The sequence below is a fragment of the Cygnus atratus genome, chromosome 2, assembly GCF_013377495.2.
Source record: "Cygnus atratus isolate AKBS03 ecotype Queensland, Australia chromosome 2, CAtr_DNAZoo_HiC_assembly, whole genome shotgun sequence".
NCBI classification, from domain to species: Eukaryota; Metazoa; Chordata; class Aves; order Anseriformes; family Anatidae; genus Cygnus; species Cygnus atratus.
In genome coordinates this window covers 79,938,553-79,958,661 of record NC_066363.1, presented here as the reverse complement: position 1 = coordinate 79,958,661, position 20,109 = coordinate 79,938,553, and the positions used below count along the sequence as shown (strand labels likewise).

Sequence of the window (20,109 nt, the reverse complement as noted above, 5' to 3'; positions counted from 1 at the left end):
CTCCTGTGGCTCCGGATCCCAGCGCCCTCTCCTCTGCCACCGCAAGCAGCATGCTACATGCCTGCGTCCACACAGAAATGGGATTTATGTCCTGTTCTTTGCCTCCTCCACCCAAGAAGTTGCTAGAAATGAGAGATCCTTCCTTAAAAGGGAAGAAAAAATTGGTGGCTTCAAAGTGGAATTTTAAGTCACAGCTCCCACTTTTTCGCAATGACAGGTACTGGCACAGTCTTATGCCGAAATAGTTACCTCCTTGCACAGGTTATTTTATTTTGGGTTAGCAAGTTTTCAGCATTGTTGTCTGGGAGGTTTGCATACCATTGATTAAAGCATTTCAAACGGCCCTCTATTATATACATGTTTCCAGTAGGCGTGTAAAAGAAATGCTAAAAGGAAAATCAGGGCATGAGAAAGATGACAAAAAAAAAAAAAAAGCTAGCACATTAATGAAAATGGAAAACACATCAAAGGAAAACACCATAAAGGTGCGTTAGCTAGCTGACAACTCTGGATAGCCTTAAGAATCGTGAATGGCACAGTATTTTAAATGTATTATTACAGTCTATTCTATTATTATGCAGTCCACATAAATTAGCCCTATGTAGGTTGCAGGAAGCTCCAATTTCCTCTGTTGCGTGTGTGAGACAGTCAGCTGCACTATGATTAAATGCAGAAGTCATTTGTGTCTGCACCAAATAGATGCAATCACTTCTTCGTTCTTTGCTATGAACTGGATCTGAGCTGAGGTAAGAAATCTGGTGAAATCATCTCGTCTCAAGCACAGCCCAATGCCCGCTGGTATTTTGTTGCTGTTGCTCTCCCCTCCCCTCCTCACACATTACTGATCTTTTCATTCAACATTTTTATTTCATAACACTTGCTTGACAGAGACCAAGATTTCCTGGTCTACACGCTCAGTTTGAAATACCTGGAAATCATTTCAATGTGCACCTCAGAGCTGATCTGGTCTTTAAGGAGCAACTAAAGTCTCGTGTCAAGTTTTCATCCAGAAGTCTTGCCACTGCTAAGCTGTCCACTCGTGTGCTGGGGCATGCGCGTATCCTGTAAAAAAAAATCTTTAAAAAAGGCGAATAAGGTGTTTTGACAGCAAGAAAATTTTGTTTTACTGACTACTCTATTTAGACACATCATGAGTTTCGAAACTTCATTTCAGTTAAACAACAAAAAAATCCGAAGCTCTTGAAAGTGCCATTAACTTTCAACCTATCAGTGGTGTAAAATAAGACTATTACAATGTAAACATAATATTTTATTATGTAAAATACTATTGTTTTTTTTCTAAGGAGTCCCTACCGAGTATCTTAAAACTAAACTTAAAGCAGCAATCCCCATTTTTCATGGGGATTTCCCCATTCAATCACACCGATCAACATCTTTTGACTTAATTCTTAACTTTAATTCTTGACTTAATTCTTAACTTTATATCAGTAATCAACATATAAACATATCAACATATAAAACAATATACATTAGTAATCAATAAAAAACTGTGATTTTAAATCAAACAGGAGAATTCTAAAATGAATGTACTAACGGTATCTTCCTTGGCATGATGTTAAGATGCTGTTACTCTATCAGTTTACCAACAATTTTTTTCAGCCTATACTTTCCTAAATCATTTTATTGACCCATTTATACAACAGTGACTCTTTACACTAGTCAGGAAGCATGTACCAATCTCAGAAAGTATGGCTTTATTATGTTCTATCTCTTGGGCAACACGCTCCTGAGCATGAGACACTCCAGACAAGTATATAATTTGAAATTAAATACTGTATTGCGGACCTTCGGACTGTGTATAGAAGACATAAATAAGATTAACTATCCTGAAAGACAGCCAGACTCCCTCAGGAATTATTCTAGTTTGGAAACAAGCTATATGGTCTTAAAAAGATACTGTGGAGATACAGCTTTCACGCTTGGCTGCAATTCTCCAGGTTTTCAATACCGTCTATGAGACCTGGTCTATTTTAGCTCTAGGTAGTTGATGCTTCAGATACGCTTTCAGCATGCTTATTTCTTTGAGACAACGACGACTACGTGCTTCATGCTAGAAAATACAAAAAATGAGACAACCCTACAGAAACTAACGTAACAAAAATCACAAGTCAAAAAAATCCCCCAAATAAGCTTACTTTCATGGCTCAAAGATGTTAAAACCAAGTGAAACCGAAGCATCTTACATGGTGTCTCAGAAGCACAAGTATATTCAACTGGTGGAGTTATGCTGCCACCTATTGTGAAGATGAACTCAAGAGATTCACTTCATTTCGCTAGGACAGCGCATATGCAAGAACTACCATCTCTCCCTCATTAAAAATGCTTTCTTCCTAAATATCTGCTACTGATCATTGCTGGAGACAGGATGCAGGCATAAGTGAACTTTCGGTCAGACCAAATATAGCTGCTCATATGTTTTGACCTCTAACCTACTCCAATATACAGTTTAAATAAGACTAAGGAACGCGCCTGTCTGCAGCTGTTGGCTCAAAGCCGGGATCAGAACTGGAGCTCTGCTCCTTTGCCCTAAGCAGCAACTGAGACATACAACAGCTAAGCACGGAGGGAGGTACCACTCTCTCCCTGCAATAACACTTTGACATTTGCTTTTCCTTCCCTCCTTCAAAGAGCAGAGGGCTGTTGCTTAGTGCTGGGAGCCTGTCCACGTCACTGAGCCCTAGCATGAGTCCACAGGACAGTAACCTCAGCGTGATTCCCACTACGCAATTCTGCTGCTTTCGACAAGCTCATGGAGAGAAGACACGAGGTCCAAACCAGACAGCATCTGCCTACAGCACCAGAATACACCAGCAGTAGGGGTTTGCTGACTTCTCATACTCGATGAGCAGGTTTGGGATAAACCAGGGTTTATACAACAAAAGGTGGCCTGGCTAGGTGTTCCAGACACCTCTTCCTCCTCGCGAGCACAAGTGTGGTACACGACCTTTAGGTATACTGTGCCAAATTCTGTATGTACCGTGCCTAATTCTGGCACCCATAATTATCGATGGCACTTCCACTTCTCTACGATTCAATTAACTTGGCACTGGTCTAGTTCTGCAGTTCGCAGTATGCATTTTTGCACCTTTTACTTTTCCATCTGCCTCAGCACGATGCGTACGGCCTCTCTTTCCGAACAAGAGCTCCTTCACCCCCTCAATGGTACCAGCTAAGTCAAGATCGAGGCATGAGGTCATTGCTGCCACCCTAATGTCACTTAGCTGGGAAAATTAGGTCATCTGTTCACTCATAAGCAAGCTACGTGCATCGACGCACTCACCCCCTGATACTCATCTCGCCAGTCCTGTCCGTGCCACGCTCGTTGTTCGTTTTTCCTCCCAGCTTTGGGGACAAACGCCACACTTCCACATCCGCGGCAAGCCATACAAACCAGGAGCAACACAGAACTCGGGAGTCGCTCCTGGACAGCCTGAACAGCAGCCAGGGCCAGCCAGACAGTGGGATTGCCTCACGGATCTTCAGGGCATTCAACTGCTTCCAAGCCACTGAATGGAAGAATCCCTGCAGTTGTAGTTAAACCTGATTGCCCAGGTGAGAGCAGGGTAGCCAGAGAGGACAGCTGGGCGAGAGTATCGTTAGGTCTCCGGCAAAGCAAGCAGCAGAATAATGAGGCATTTCATACTGCTTGCAGTGCCAGAGGGCAAGCATTTTTAGATGTTTGGATTGATAGGTGCGCCCGGGATCTGTTAGCCAGGATTGCTCGCAGCATAAACAGACGGTGTCATTCGGGCACACCGGAGCATCAGCATCTCTGATGGCATGATAAGTAGCAGATCCCTTTTTCAAAGCAATATGGTTAACTCACAAATTCCTTGGACATGAGCACGCACTCCGGGAGGGATACGAGATCCTTGCAGAAACTGAATGTTTGCATAATGATGTTTTGCATGATATCTTGTTAAAATACCCGCTATTATGCAAGTTGCCCAAGGAAAAAAGGTTGGGTTCGTGGGCAGCTCTGAGCCTTCTCATGTTGGTTGGTTTCTCATGAAGTAGGTTGCTCTGGGTAGTAAGCTGGGATAAAGATCTAAGACAGTCTGTGGTCCTCAGCTCGGTAGATAAGCTGCTCTAAGCACTAGGAATTAGAAGCTCTGGCTGTACAGTACCGGGAAGGGAAGGTGACAGAGTAATTATTACCCTCCTCTTTTTCAGTACTACTTGAGCACATTCGGGCATTAAACTTGTATCATACCACTCAGCCATAATCTACACATACATAAGCTGCTTCTCTAGCCCCAGAACTCCTGTTGTCCTTCTATGTATTTTAGCAGACGGAAAAAGATCTCACCTTCCAGTTAGTGCACGACCAGCAAACACGCTATATCGAGGAGTACAGTGGACTCAAGTTGCACTGCAGTCAAAAAAGCATGTTTAAACTGGGTTTCACCCCAACTCCAGGAGCCATCAGAATAAAACTCAGGCTTAACTGTTCTGAAAGAGCTCGGGTCAAAGTCCTGGGTCTATCACAGAAGGCCATCCTCTTTCTCCCAAGAGATCTATCTGCCCTAGAGGAGCTGAAAGCCAGAGACAGTATCCTGACTGCAGTTACAAGACTGATCTTACCTTAAGTCAAATACTCTCAGCTTCATCTTAAAAGTGACAGATTCCAAGCAAAACAGTAGCTTGCCAAAACCTTCCACGTTCCCATCCTCTACCCAGAAGCAAAGTACCACTTTTATTTCATTTTTCTCAGCGATAAAGGACAGTACTTGAACACGGGTACTTTTTTTTTTCTTTTTTTATTGCTGTTAAGTCAAGGAAAAAGGTTGCATAAAATCCAATCTCTTCTAGAAATATAAGTGACCTTTCCAGTACATTTCAAATATCAAAGTATATGGTAAACATACAAATAAAGAGAAGGTAACATACCTCCTATTTACAGTACAGTATTTTAAATCATAAAATAAGTTCCATAAAGTACAACTGGCAGGTAATTCACAATACAAGTCCATTGGTGGTTTAACACCCTCACTTCCAACTCAAACGCAGTTCATTCATTTCAAGTGGTCCAAAAATACCCAGATCAAATAAAAATTTTAATCAAAATAATTTTCATTTACTACTTAAACTTTTTTTTTTTTTTTAAATTAAAGCTTTCATCTACCTCCCTCCCCGTTCCCCCCCTCCAAGAAAAAAGTTTCAAAATGTACACTGGTGCTATAAATATAAATGCTACCTATGAAGAAATGTAGTAATCAAGCTTTTTTTCTTCAAGTTTTTTTTTTTTTTGTTGTTTAGCAATTTATTAGACGGCTGAACCAAAGATTGATTTTATTTCATCCCTCTACCGGACACTGGGCCTTAGTTTAAGAAAAAAGATTTCTGCCATGAACTGTGAGGAATGCCAAACCCTATGGATATACAGTGGTAGTTGTTCATCGGTGTTGAATGCAGCAGTCAAAAAATACACTCATCTTCCAGATAACCTCAGTGCACTTTAGGAAATCAAATATTACCTGGAAGCAATTTAGTACTTATATTGGCTTTTAAAAATAAAATAAAAAATACAGCAGCATTAAACTTACTTACTCATGATACTGACATGATTAATACCATCTTAACACTCATTTCAGTCTTTCACATTATACCGTAATTACGCATAGTGGTAAATTGTTATAAAATAGTGACTTTGCTATTTGGTAGACAGGTTCTAATACTAATACCTGACTATTTTGTAGAAAACCATAGCTTTTGTTCAGTTTGAAATAAAACATTTACATTCTAAGTACAATGCAACACTAATAGTTTAGGAAAAAAATATTCAATCAAGTAATGTTCATTCTGTGTTGACACGATGTAGAATAGCTTTAAAAAAGGAAAAAATGCTGTCAACTTTCATTACAAATGCAAACACACTGAGTACAACATTCATACCATTTTTTTCACCTTTTTTTTTTTTTGCTGAACATACAGGCTAAAAAGCTACAATGGAAGAAGAATCTGTCAATTTAAGCTTGTTCATTTTTAAAAATCTGTTCAAGTCCACACAGTTTCAGCCACTTCCTGCTCTATGTATTTTCATTATTTGGGACTCTCAAGAGCTGTGTATATGTATTTTTAGTAGATATAGTACACACAGTACGGTGTGTTCCTTTGGATTCTCCTAATAGGACGTTTGAACATCTCCCCTCAATTCACGAGCATTAATTTAGAGTAGGGGCAGGGTCTGTATGAACTGCTAAACACTCATGCAAGTCCAACGAATCCACGTGGACAGACAGGGAAAAGAAAATAAAACAGCAGCATAAAGAGGACAGGGAGTGGGAGGGGGAGAAGATTGTGGTGGGGAACATGACCAAGTTTCTTCTTTCACCATATGGCTGCTCCACCAGTGATGTCAGAGGTCAGAGGACTTTTTTTTTTTTTAAAATGCAGTAAACATTGCACATGTCTCAAGTCTTCAGTGCAAAAGCATGGTTCGAATGCTCTTTTTGATTGTTTGGCTGTGTGTGTGAATTACATGCATTACGCAAGCCTTTTGTAGAACCAGAAGGAGACCAGGGACTCAGCTTTCTTCTTTTGTATGGAACAGAGGTGCAAAAGCAATGAAAAATTCCAAAAGAATATAAAACCGGGAATGTCCCAAAACACAAGACCACCCCCCCCTCCCACACACACCTTCCCCCAATTTCCCAAGCTTCAGTTTAAGTAGGCAATGTTTACTTGTTTCAGTCTGCAGAATCCAAGGTATCATTGGAAGGGGGAGGGGGAGGTGCGTATCTCAGTCTGTAAGTGCCTAAAACAGGAAAGAGAACTACTAAGTCACCGCTCACAATTAAAATGGATTACAAAACCACTACAAGGTATCAAAATGGACATGCTCTTCAAAAGGCACTATCATCCTCCAGTCCTTTCAAAGTAGGTCCCAAGATTTTATACTATTTTCTTTCAACTGCTCGCTAAAAATGTCAGTTTTTTTAAAAAACCACAGACAGCAGATATAGGACTTTACCCTTGTTGGAAAAAACGCAGAGAAAAGAAGACCCCACCAAGGCTAGTCTTTCCTGTTCCAGTCCGACCAAACAAGTCAAGTCAGAGTGGGCACAGGCCAAGAACCAGGAGCAGTTCACGTTCCATGTGAACACTGCCTTTTCTCCACTGTTTTGAATGGAGAAAAAAATGACCGAAGTCTTTGATTTTTGGTTCCAATTGGTTTCTGCCTTTTTGCTGCAACTTGTCCGAAAAGTTGAAGCGTATTTCATTTGTGTATTTCACGATGGGGCACAGAGGACGGCTGGTTGTGCAAATGTAAGCTTTACAAAAGTTAAATTATCAAATGGCCACTTTGTTTGCTTTTTTGAGTTCTCCTAAGTTTTAAGGATTCACGTTCACATTATAGACAGTAATGGATATTTTCCACACTTTTTGCCAATAAATTCTCTCCAAAAAACACTGAACAGGAATGGAAAAATTGGAACAACATGCAAATCTCAACATAATGCCAAAAACAAACCAGTGAAAGGAATGACAAGTTAGAACAGATACAGTTTGAGTTCCCAGCTCTGAATCGTGCCCATTTTCAGCTTCGCGCTGTGAATCCCATTCCCTTGCTCTGTTCTACAAAAATTTCAGGCAGAGATAAGATACTTTGCAGTTTTAGAGCAGGTCACTAATGCACAACCATTTACACAAAACATACACACGCACGCACACCTTTCTGCAAGACCAGAAACAGCACATTCAGTAAGGTAAAGAGAAACTGCTAAACTCAAAAGCAAGTCCGCTGGGAGTTATCATGATTACCTTGTTGACTGGCCTCCATGGATGACTGCTTACAGTCCTGCGCATAGTGTCCACTTACACCACAATTGTAACATGAAACGTTCCCGTTCTTCTTGGGTCCCGACCCATTTGTGTTGGCAACTACGTTAGGTGCTGGATATACAGGATAGAACCTCCCAAATCCTGCCATCTGCTGCATACCATAGTTGGCTTGGCTCCCCATTACCGGGTCATGCATAAGCCCGTTTGCATATGGAGACTGAGGCAGGAAGAAAGGAAGTTGTGTTCCATTGCTTTGATGTGCTTGATTGAGGTAGCTGCCATTGCAAAGTGATGGCAGAGTGAAGAAAGATGGAACTCTGTAGACTTGTCCATGAAGTGGGTTATGATAAAAATAGCTATTAATCTGAAGGCTTCCATTGGTCCCACAGCTACACCTACGTCCACAAGAACCGCAAGGACCAGATCCCAACTGCTGCGGAGGTAACATTGTCCCATTAGTGTTATTGTTTCCAACAGCGTTTATGTAGGATGTGCTGTCGCTCTGTGCAGTGCTGTGTGTTAAAGCAGGGCTCGGGCTAGGGGCAGGGCCTGGCGTGTGTGTAGGTATTGCGGGAGGAACGGTGGACTGCACCTGGCCAACACCTAAACCAGCGGACTGAGGTGGCGAGGAAGTTGCTACAGTGTTTAGCACGTTTGTATTCTGGTTGGGCAACACACTGGTAGCGTGAGGACTGCCTGGCAAAGCGTACGAAGCTGGTGGAGGTGGTGGTGCTGCCGTGGAGAGACCAGCTGCTGGAAGAACTACCTTTAGATTGGTAGGCTGAGGGATCGCTCCTGGGTTTCCCTCAATGTGAGGCACCATTTGATTCAGTCCTACCACCTGGGATGCAGGTTTTGTGATGGGATCTGTCGTAGGAACTGGGGATCCTGGGAAACTACCTGGATTGTGGACTGGGATAAAGGCAGTATTTGGTGATCCAATACTCAAGTTTCCTGTCGGCTGCTGCGGTCCATTAACTGTGCAACTTTCTGACGATCCCTGTGGAGAGGGCATTTTCAATCTGTGTATTGCCAAATGCAAAGCAGGGCTACCAGGCTGGACAGAGTGTGGAAGGAAAGTGGATGGGACTGGCAAAGGGGAAGCCATCAGCTCAAGGCGTTTCTCGGGTTCACCAGAAGTCCCCGGGCCCATTCCACCAGGAGGTGAATTCGCAGACTCTCTTACTGGTGAGACAGCAACAGGCGTGGTAACGAGCATTCCCATCGTTTTACCATCTGCAGATATGGGCGGTGGGACAACTGCTTCAGGCTTTTGGGCAGCGCTGTGCATCACACAGTGTAAGGCAGGCATAAAGGAAATGTGTTGGAACTTTGCGTTCAAAGGATCTTCCGAAAGGCTTCCGTTTTCGTTATTCACTGCAGAGATCTGAGCAGAAGATTTGTTCATGTTTGATGAACTGACAGCACTGTAGCCTGTAAACCTGGTTGCGTTTTGATTCCCAGAGTCCTCAGAATTGCTATCCGTATCTGTGGAGAAAACAGCATTTGTCAGAGTTGGAAGAATGTATATGAAACTACATTAACTCTCACCCTGGACTCATTCACCCACATAAAACTACATTTGCTGACACAAATGATAGTTACATCTTCCTGAATTAGAACAACTTTGAGACTATTTTCATTCGTCCAGATCAGGGTAGGTCAATCTCAATCACTCGCCTATACCAAACTGCCTAACAAGCTACCGTGTCTTTGACTTGTGAATATCTGCAAATGGGAACGGTGGTACACAGACTACATTAGGAATTTGCATCTACCTTGAAAGATATTAACACAGTTCACTCAAATTTGGAAGGAGTGGCAAATTCAACGGTCATTAAATACAAAGAGAAGAACCTCTCAAAAATGATGGGCATACTTTGATGTAAAACAAGTCAATTTTATGCCAAACGTAAAACATTTTTTCCATATACTGTGCTGCTGAACTTAATCAAGAGACTTACATCACTGAAGTCAGAAAATACGGATATCTTGTATGACATACATGTACGTAGCAATCTAAAACTCAACAGTATGCAAACGGTCATGCTATTTGCAAGAAGCCTTCAAATCATCCAGCCACAAAACTCACAAAACAAAACGTCATCTGTGGCGAGTTCAGAAATGAGAGCAGCTAATAAAACTGAGAAACCAATTAAAATTAATACAAGAAAAAGATTAGTCAAGGAATACAGAAGTTCATGCACACTCTCCACAAATCCAACCTCTGTCTTTTTCTTCTTCACTATCAAAGCTTTCCCTCCCATCATGTCGTGGACTAGAAGGAGAACTGTAACTTTCAGACGATGTTTCTCCACATGTATCATGACCAGATCCAGCATCCAAATTCAGATCTAAAAATAAAAATTGGCATTTTTATTTTTAATCTTAGTATATTGAAGTGAGATTGTTTTGGTTTGCTGATATCACGCTAGTCCAGATTTTTGTTTGTTATACTGTGTTCCTACTTAATTGCATCTGTCCCTTCTAATGTTTTAACGCCATGCATCGAGGGCTAGTCTTGTACCCCACATATCTGATGACTGAATCCTTCACGTTAAAGAAGGTGACACTGAAAATTCACATTTAATGCAGAATAATCAAAATAATAACCCTTCAAAAGTTTTGTGATGCTTATAAAAAGTGTAGTGTAATAATAATTTCCTCTGCATGGTAGCAGTCAACTGTTTCCATTCAAATAGGTGAAATAACTCCTTGGTCATACCAGCAAAGGCAGAAAGCTAACTCAGCAGGCACAGTCCAAACAATACACCTTTTCATCACGAACTGCTCAAGAACAGGCTTTAAGCCAAATGTATCAACAAAATCTGTTTAAGGAAAAAAGGTGAACTACAGATGTGTAAAATTGCTTTCTAAATTTTGAAAGGGATCATGGGAAACTCATTTGCTGGAAATAGGATTTCAGGGTGGGTTTGGATCCTATTAGTGAAGTCAAGTCTAAGCCAGAATGCTCCGGCTTTCAGGTTCAGCCTCAGAGGTGAAGTAACAAGAGAGATGTGTGCTCTCACAGAATGTAGGCCAGATGCTAGCATCAAGGAAACCCCGATGCGGCAAAACTCTGTTGGAAAAACTCCAGGACAAAACCAGAACTCTTATTTAGATTATTATTAATTGTTATAAATTTTTAATCTATTTATAATTATTTATTCATTACTGTTACCACAAATGTTACAGGTTGGGATAAGTCATTATAAAGCTGACATAATGTTTTGATTCTTGAAACCATTTTCCTGGCTAGAGAAAACCTATACTGAAACCTATACTTGGTAAAATTATTACATATTCTAAACACTTGTTAAAATATAATGTGAAGTGGAAGTGTCAACCTCACAATGCTGACAATTGTTCAGAAAGTCCAAAGCACTTATCACAAAATATCAAGTCTTCTAAGTTACAAGCATAACTAAATGAGGACTCAAAAGCTAAAAATAGGGAGTGAAAAATGGAAGAAAATACGATGCAATTAAGAGCTGCTGACTCAAAAGAGGACATTTCAAACCATGCTTTCAGATACAACGCTAGGGAGACTCAGACGGCTACATGATTTTTTCTTCTTGTAGACTGCATCTTGAAAAGAGTATATCAGATGATGTTTTTATGTTTGTACACAAACAGGTAGAAAGCTCATCCCTGAAGGCTGAATTGCTTCTAAACCCTGTGGGCTGAAGTTTCTTCTTGGAGCAGCCTTAACTAGCCATCTCTATCAAGGAGGCAGTTTCACATTTGTGGATTAGTGCGTAGTGGGTGAACACAAAGCACTCCTTTTTAGCATTGCACTGTATCACACAAAATTGCACAGTCTCTGAAAGTTATCATCAGTTCATAAACACTCAGTGTGTTTTGCATAACAAGAGCAGTAAGCAATCAAACGTATACAAAAAGCTGTCCTGTATATTATTTTTCCTACTTGTACAGCTCTTACCTATAACCTTTTACAGGCGTATTGTTTTTGCTAACTTTGTGAACTGTGAAGTCTTAAAGTTTCTGTCAGATTTTAATACACTTTTTAGAAGATAACAAAAGCTACCCATAAAGCACATGACACTAATTCAGCAATGGGATCTACCTGGAACTCTCAAAGGTAAGAAGTGATGAGAAGAAAGAATGAAAACTTGTTCAAGACTGTACCCCACAGAGAAGCATGAGCAAGACAAGGCACTTTGAAAGAGTGCTTTCAACACTTAGGCCAATTAGGTGGTATAGAAAAAGGCAAATTCTTTTTCAACTTTCTGTTGGGAAAACTAAATATGAGAAAGACAAGGATGCAACTGATACTAGGAGACTGGAAAACATCACGACATCAAAGTCAATAGGTAACACAGCCCTTCAGAAATTGATAATAAAACCTGAAGGCTCAACTTACTAAAACAAAAATGATATTTGTGTTGCTTAACACTGACTGATGTATACAAACTCTGGCCCAGACACTAGATTTTGCTGTGGTACCTAAACTTGAAAACCCTGTTAGGGCAGCGTACGCGGTTCTGTGCTCAGTAGTCACCTGGTTTATGCACCACGGTTCACCAAAGAGTCACACCAGAGGGTTTTTATAACGGGTTCCACATGTGCCACCCCATAGCACTAGCAATCCATGAAACTAGTGAGCTGCAAAGCGAATGCTAATGACAAGATGCTGGACTTCCACACACTCAGACTGCTGAATTTCATACAGAAGAAGCCTAACTCTGTTTCTGCAACTACTACTCTACTCAAGGCAATTTATGAAGACTTTACTAGAATGTTTCCAGTTTTGCACAAAAGGAGACATACCCTAAGCAATTTTATACAAAATACTGTCTAGCACATTTTATCCAGAAAGTCAAAGCACAGACTAGACAGCCAACATGCTGACTTGAAGAAACTTCAAATTTGTGATTTCCTCTTCACTGCAGAACAACGAATAAATGGGCAAAACTGGAAATTCTGTTTCTTATAAACAGCTTAGGAGAAAACATCTTACCTTTTGCTGTCCCTGTACGTATGTGCTGTGATGCTGCGACTCTAACTCCATTAGTCCTGTTACTCAACCGGCAGTCAGTTTTCTTTGCTTTCTCCCTGTGTAAATAATTTTCACGTTTTTTTTTCCCAAATGCATGAGCACAGATAACCAGCCATGTATGAAAACAGAATGCCACTGCAAACGAAGGCAGTACCTCCAGGCCACAAATGTGTATTTAACAGATTTAACAACAAACGTAGATAATGCACTAATAGCCTTTATTTATTTGGGTAATATACCAGTAATTAAACTATCAACAGTGTTACTAAACACTTTGAATAAAGATCTAAAAGAAAACACACAAGAATTTAAAAAAAAAAAAAAAAAAGAGGATGCAGCTGATTCTGCAGCCTTTCCTGAAAGCTAACGAATGTAAGTGAAGCCATACCCTAGACTATGGTAAAAGCATCTGGTTACAGAGTAATAAAATGACAAGAAGTCAAGTTGAAACCTTATTAGATAAGGTTGTAAACTCTTTCACTTCCTTACGGTGGAGGACTGTTTAGTCCACAGGAAGTTCTGAAGCCCTCTGATTCGCAAATTATCTTCAATAAAACATTTCAGCAAGTTACCACCCACTGTCAGTCCTTACTTGATCTTCACCATTTTCTGGACAGCTTTTCAATTTTTAACTTTCACATAAATATAAAGGGAAAAAAAGGTAATTCTGTATCACTCAACCTGCTTCTGCTCCTTAGTCTGTTTGCTAAATGACAACTGACAATTTTAGGAAAGGAATGCATACAATTACATCCTGTTTATCGCATTACTTCTTTTCAAAAAATAAAAGGTTTTTTATATAGCCTAGTCTCACAATATGCCAGCTCTTGTTCCACGATAGTAAAACAAAGCAGCTAACTGACTGTACGCTCTGTTTATCAGAGTGAATGCACCACACGTTGTTCCTGGATTACTGGTTACGTTGGAAACCTACTTTTCCAGCTGTGGCTTTCCCTTCTTCTTGCTTACTGCAGACAGACTTCGTTTTTCCCCTGTATGCTAAACAGAAAATACAAGAATGCGAGTCATAAAAGATAATTTGTAACATGAAAACGTACAAAAAACCTTAGACTTAAAGGTCTATGAGCCCATGACTAGTGCTGCTCACAGATGCTACAGCCATACAAACAACTATCTGCACGGTGCAATCAGACCTTCAGAAGCATGCATATCATCTTGCGTTTATGCTATTATTAGCAAAGGACACAGCGAATTACTACTTCTAAATATTCAGAAGATATCAGTCAAATTATTGCTATAAGTAAGCTGTAAGTCTTTCCATTTGAGGAGAAAACCAAACACTTTTCATCAAATACTCCCTAACAACTCCTTCCTCGAAAAGAAGTTATCTCATCAGAGTTAATCATAAGGCTTAAGGGGCTACAGAACTTTTGATTTAAGTGGAATTATCTGATTGGGAGGGGGAGAAGAGTACATGTGGCAAATTATTTTTACATTGCAAGTTATATTTACATCTTGACAAAACAGGTACCTGGCCTTGATTGCTGCTAAACTAAAATCTGTAAAATACCACCTAGGAGCGTATTAAAAAAACACAACATCTGCATTTTTCTGTAAGTATATACTAGTTGCTAGTGATATCTCATATTTGGCAAAGCAGTAAAAACTGTGACAACTCAAAAAAAGTCTCTGCCTACGCTGTATTTGGAAATCTTCTAAATGAGAAGTAGCTTTTCCTGCTTCAGTACATAAATTTTGTCTTGCCTCAAGCTCGCGTACTTCAAGCTTTGATGCAGTCTACAATTTCTGCTTTGAAAACAAATCTCAGTTCATTACCCTAGTTTGTGAAATAAGGAAACTTTGGCTTACCATTCCCCACATAATAATCAATAGCCAAATTCTGCAAGTGGAATGAAATCAATATTAAGCAATTCTAACATTCAGGGTTTTTCAGATGAAAACGTGAGCTACCTTCTTTCCCTCAATTTCAGTACATTAATTTATTTATGAGTAATTATTCCTCCTGACCACACTCATACCGAAATTGACCACCAGAGACAAAAAAAATAAAAATCTCACACAATGTGTATATATGCATCCAGCTATTAACTTTTTCAATGAAGATTAATACTTAAGTTACTTAGATAATGGAGGTAAGATAGATGGGGGTATGTCTAACCTGTACTCCCTGCTGTACCATTCGTATAGTTTACTTATTAATACCACGTTGAGTTTGGTGCTTGCAACAACACAAATTCCTTAGGCCTTCTGAAATTCTCTGTTACAGAGAGTTCTAACTTATTGTACAACACGCTACAATAACAGGAAGCTCCTGCTAAGAAATTAACGTTAAGACTTTTCTGATTGCACACGTCCTGTTGGGATGTTTTAGCTATAAATTCAAAACAAAATACTTAAACTTCAAAAGAGTGGTAAGTGTAAAAATTATGAGGGGTTTTCTAATCAAGGTAGGTCACCTGCAACTTGAACACGGACAGTTATCGCTACAATTTTAGCAGTGTTCTTCATCTTTTAAATCTAAATATAATCATGTGTAGAGGACAGTCTCCTCATTTCAGAGTTTCAGAGCACAGCTTTAAATGTAAAAACAACACACCTGGTCAAGTAGGTTTGTACAGTGCTCTGGGTGCTGCTGGGCAATACAGCTTTTTCTTCTCCAGTCCATTACCCCATTTTGCTCAGAGTGCTGTATGTTAAGGCTATCCAGTGAAGAACATTTTGCACTACTAGTGCTGCTGAAAGGAAAAAAAAACAAAAGCTATGCCAATGTGAACAAACTTGTGGGCTTTTCCTACCAACATACACATTTTTGCATTGTGTTGGGAAACAGGTATTTTGCTTTCTGAAAATGCTAGAAATTCAAGACATTTTAAAGACAAATTACAGAAGTTCTTGCACACTAAAGTTATAATAATGATCTGAACATACATGGAGTTCCTTTTGAATGTCTACTAGAATTTGATGCAAAATTCAGAAAAAAAAAACATTTGGAGAAAACAGTACTTGAGAGAAGAGTTTTCATGGATATTTCTGCACGCAGTCTTTTTGTTCGCTTATATCATACAAGATGTGGGGAAACTTTCCAGAAAGAAATGTATTCTGAATTCATTCTCTTTATTCCTTATGATTAATGACAAAATTTGTAATTACTATTTCAGAATTCATAACGCATATAAGAAAAGGAGCGCATGTCTACTTACAAATCATGCTGCAGCTGTGTTTATTTGAATTTCAAACTAGTCCTCTTGTTTTATATGTTAACCTTGAGATTTGCTAGATTTGAGTAGTGCTGGGAAATGAGAGTTGCATTTGACATTTTCTGTGGGCCTTATAATGCCTTGCACTGAAGCTTCTCTTAGCAGTTGCCAGTCAGTGGCAAGTTTTAGCTAGGTCTGAGAGCGCTTGTCAGTGAAGACTGCTGGACAAACAGTCAGGGGTCTCACAAGGTCAGTAGGGCACATGGATCTATATAAACTTTTCATCTACTATTCAAAAACATGTCCTACTATTCACTGGATGCAAAAAATAAGGGGAAAAAAAAGGAGTTAATACTTTTAACTTCTTATCAAAATACTCATGCTGAAAATTTAAAGCACCTTTTAATTCAGGGCTTTTTTCAAGGTACATGAAAATTACTGTAATATGAGATGTTAATCAGTTCCTATGATGGCAGAAATCTAGCTCACTCCAAAGCAGAAGACATGCTGAAGTTCCAACAGCTACTTACCAAACACCTCTGGAAGTAAGTGCTCAAACTACTTTAAAAGACATGCAATAGAATATTTAAAAACAAAACAAAACAAAAAAAGCTCAGACAAATAGTGAGAACCCAAGGTGGTCCCTAAATAGAGACATGACTCCATAATTGTAGAGATCTAAGCAAGGTCACTTTAGAAACTTCTGCCAAATAGGATTAAGTGAAGCTGCTGCTAAATTTGTTGTCATTTCGTATAAGCTGTAATACTGGTAAATATTTATTTCAGATATTCAATCTCATTCCTCCAAGCAAACTTCTGGACCTTTTCAAGAGTAAGGCTGCCATACTTAAATAACAACAGAAAACAGACGGATATAATGTATAAATTTTCCCGAAATGTACCAATGCTGTCTGAGATAAACCATTATTTACTCTAGAAAATTTTGTATACATTTAAAAGAGAAAAGTATCATTCAATGCCATTTCTTTAGAGCCTATAAATAGCAGGCATAGGTTTTAAGGAGAGTGTCAATGTGAACACAGGAGGATTAACAGGCCTTCAGTAATCAAGTGGTAAACACATTTTCCCCTCTTAAGAAGAAAATAACAGCTAGCAAAAAGATTTTCTATCATGAAGATTTGTGGAAAGACCTGTCCCAGTTCATCAAGCTGCTTCTAAAAAACCCACTTTAAAGAGAGATCCTAAACAACAGTCAGTTCTAGTATACTTTATTATACAAGGAGTAAGAAAAAAAAAGACTAATTCTTTTGGATTGATAACTGTATGTTAATAAGCTTGGATTGAGCTCTTATGACTTCATAGTAGTTTTCTAACCACTGGCATAATCAAAGATTTTGTTAAGATGCCATTCTCTTCTTGGCCAAATTTAAGTTGAAAGTAACTTAGGAGGGTTAAAACCAAAAACAAAATGAAATCAAATCACTAAGTTGTCCAATCAGTAATTTCACAACAATCTTGTTGGTTAAGATTCACAAAACTTTGACAAATGGTTTTGCACTATGATTGTTTGTTAATTATTGTAATTTCAAGTAAATCTTTCCCCTGAGATAAATACATCTTACAGATAATGTAACAGTTAAACATAGAACAAAATTGCAAACCACAAGAAAAACTCTATCCGTTTTTTCCTGTTAATATAGTTAAAATACTGCACTACTATGTGCAAACACCTCCAAAGATTGTGGTTAAGATACATTAACAAGTGAATGGACTTAAACAAACAAGGTATACAAGCTCTAGCTGCTAAACAAGGGAAAGAATGGGCTACCTTCTCCGCTAAGACCATCTTTGAAACTATTGAAGAAAAGCTGAGAATCAACAGCACTGGAAATTTCCGTATATGCATGTGTGCATGCACAAGGGAAAAAAATATAAAATACATATTGATATTACCCAGACTATAAACAAAATCAAAATATCAACTTAAACAAAAGACTTACAAAATTTGTGAGAGAAGAGAGTTCCAAATGACCTATACCTACAGATTCAGAAACAATCTTTTAAAATATTTTCAGTAGAGTTTTAATACAGAACTTGTCCATGTTACATAGACCTTTCTAATACAGATTAAGCTAATCGGAGAAACAGCCAACTGAACAAGCTTTTATCTAGAAGGAAAAATATACTACCAAAGCACTAACAAATGAAGTTCAGAAATGTAGCATGGGCACATTACATCCTGGTACCTACTTGGCAACAGGACTTTTTCCATTATGTTTCTTGTGGACTGTTGTGTGTTGCATTACATCTGGAAAAAACAAAAGGCAAAAAGCATGATTCCAATAGCAGTTATTTTCTCTTTTAGATCAATCCAGAAAATTCATCTTTCCATCACTACCCAACACAGTGGAAGACATCTCCATTAAATATACTAGACTGAATTTACAGTGGTGAAATTAACAGATATTGCATAGAAGACAGATCAGTTTGTACAGACAGTAGAATCAAGACTCTTTACCTTCAATTTCACAAAAGAATGAAACAGAGAAATAGGAAACATAACAACCCTCTGTTTGCTCACCTCTAGATTTAGTCATAAGGACTAAAGGTGTGATTGAGTATTGTCCAGTATGAAAGGGATGAAAAGAAGAAAGTGAATTAAGTCAGAAAAGTTCAGAATTCTGTAATTTTTTTTTTGGCTACTAAAATGAATCTCAAAATTCCATGTCATTCACAAGTTCTGAATAGTGAATGAAGGTACGTCTTACACAGAAGAATTGCATTCTGACCCTCAGAAATTTCACTGTGCATGTAAAGTTTTACTGATAACATGAGACAGAAAAAGAGATACCGCCTCAAACAAGAAACAAGAACCTTGGATTCATGGTCTGCCCATTTCTTTAAAACAATGGTTGAACTTTAACAAAAACAAGTTTTTTTTCAATTGCAACTAGCCTTCTTGGTAGTCATCATTGTGCCTGAACTCCTGTCAATGCAACACAGAAGTCCAAATGACGACTTGAAAAAAAAAATTCAATTTTAAAACTTCTGGTAGCACTTATTAAAATGGCACACAAGGTGTTCTGCATTGCATTTGTAGCTTCATCGGTTGAACAAATGCCTTTTAAGGACAGTATATAAAACTTCTTGAGCTGTTTTTGAATATACTGTAAATTTACATGGTGTATTCTGAACTCTACAGAAGAATATACAAAACAATTTTAAATAAGAAAAGTCTGTCTGAACTGCTTATGTGGATTACTGATTGCACATAAGATCAACTACAAGCTTATTAGTTATTTGCATGTAAGAGGATATGAGCGGTGCCTTTCTGTGAAAGCTATTACATCTGTGCATGTTCACCTATCAGCCCCATTTCTCATCCTTTCCACCTACCAGAAAGTTCTACTTGCTCATTACTCAAAGCAATGTGAAACTGGCTTGACATTCGTTACAGAATGAAATTACTGACCAGCCACTAGACTGCTGCTCCCATTTGTGAACTGTTTCCTGAGGTATTTGGAAAACACCAGCTTTGAGACTGTAATCAATATTCACTACAGTCCCAAACAGTTAAAATCCTTATTAACTTACACTGCTTTTATACTCTGGCCAGTTAAGAGGAAAAACTTCAATATCCTTCCAGTGTAAAACTAAAACCTAGACAAATTTGACACATTTGTGGCAAAACAAGCTGCTGCATTCAACTTGTAACCCAAATAACTGAAGAATAGGTAAAAACATGAAAAGCTGCAAACAAACTTGGCTCAAGTAAATTGTGGAGTATTTCTTCCTGTTTGCTCAACACAGCCGTGAACTTCTGCCTCCAAGCTGTCTATGAACAATCCCACTTCTTGGATTATATAGCAACCCTCTAAGGAAACTGTAGGATGTATACAAAGATTCTTCATTTATATAGCACATTTCATCCAAATCTCTCAGCTTTGTACCAATAAAGAAATTGGTCAACTGCATGATTTCCAGAACTGAGTGTGGTAAATTTTCTCAGAGAAGAACCACCTTTAAGTACACAACTACCTTCCTCCTGACTTGAAGCTTCTGAACTGTCCTCCTTGAAGTGTTCTGGTGCTTTAACCGTCTTCAAAGAGGGTTGTAAGTTACCTGCAGAGAATAAAGTTCACG

The 20,109-nt window shown here is 38.8% G+C and overlaps 1 protein-coding gene across 5 annotated transcripts in view; it reads right to left on the bottom strand.

Moving 5' to 3' along the window:
• Positions 1-5,039: 5,039 nt before the first annotated feature.
• The window catches only part of ZCCHC2 (zinc finger CCHC-type containing 2), a 43,500-nt gene continuing 28,430 nt past the window's right edge, over positions 5,040-20,109 (bottom strand). The window contains exons 7-15 of one of the 5 annotated variants that reach the window (XM_050708940.1): positions 20,005-20,088; positions 18,217-18,274; positions 15,405-15,543; positions 13,761-13,825; positions 12,788-12,882; positions 10,032-10,160; positions 7,786-9,294; positions 6,706-6,778; positions 5,040-5,847 (exon numbers count right to left, since the gene is read on the bottom strand). In XM_050708940.1, the coding sequence (XP_050564897.1) occupies positions 6,711-6,778; positions 7,786-9,294; positions 10,032-10,160; positions 12,788-12,882; positions 13,761-13,825; positions 15,405-15,543; positions 18,217-18,274; positions 20,005-20,088 (2,147 nt within the window). In that variant the 3' untranslated portion in view covers positions 5,040-5,847; positions 6,706-6,710. Of the gene's footprint in view, positions 6,779-7,785; positions 9,295-10,031; positions 10,161-12,787; positions 12,883-13,760; positions 13,826-15,404; positions 15,544-18,216; positions 18,275-20,004; positions 20,089-20,109 lie in introns of all 5 variants that reach the window. The other 4 variants (XM_050708943.1, XM_035552751.2, XM_050708941.1 and 1 more) reach the window with 4 other exon arrangements.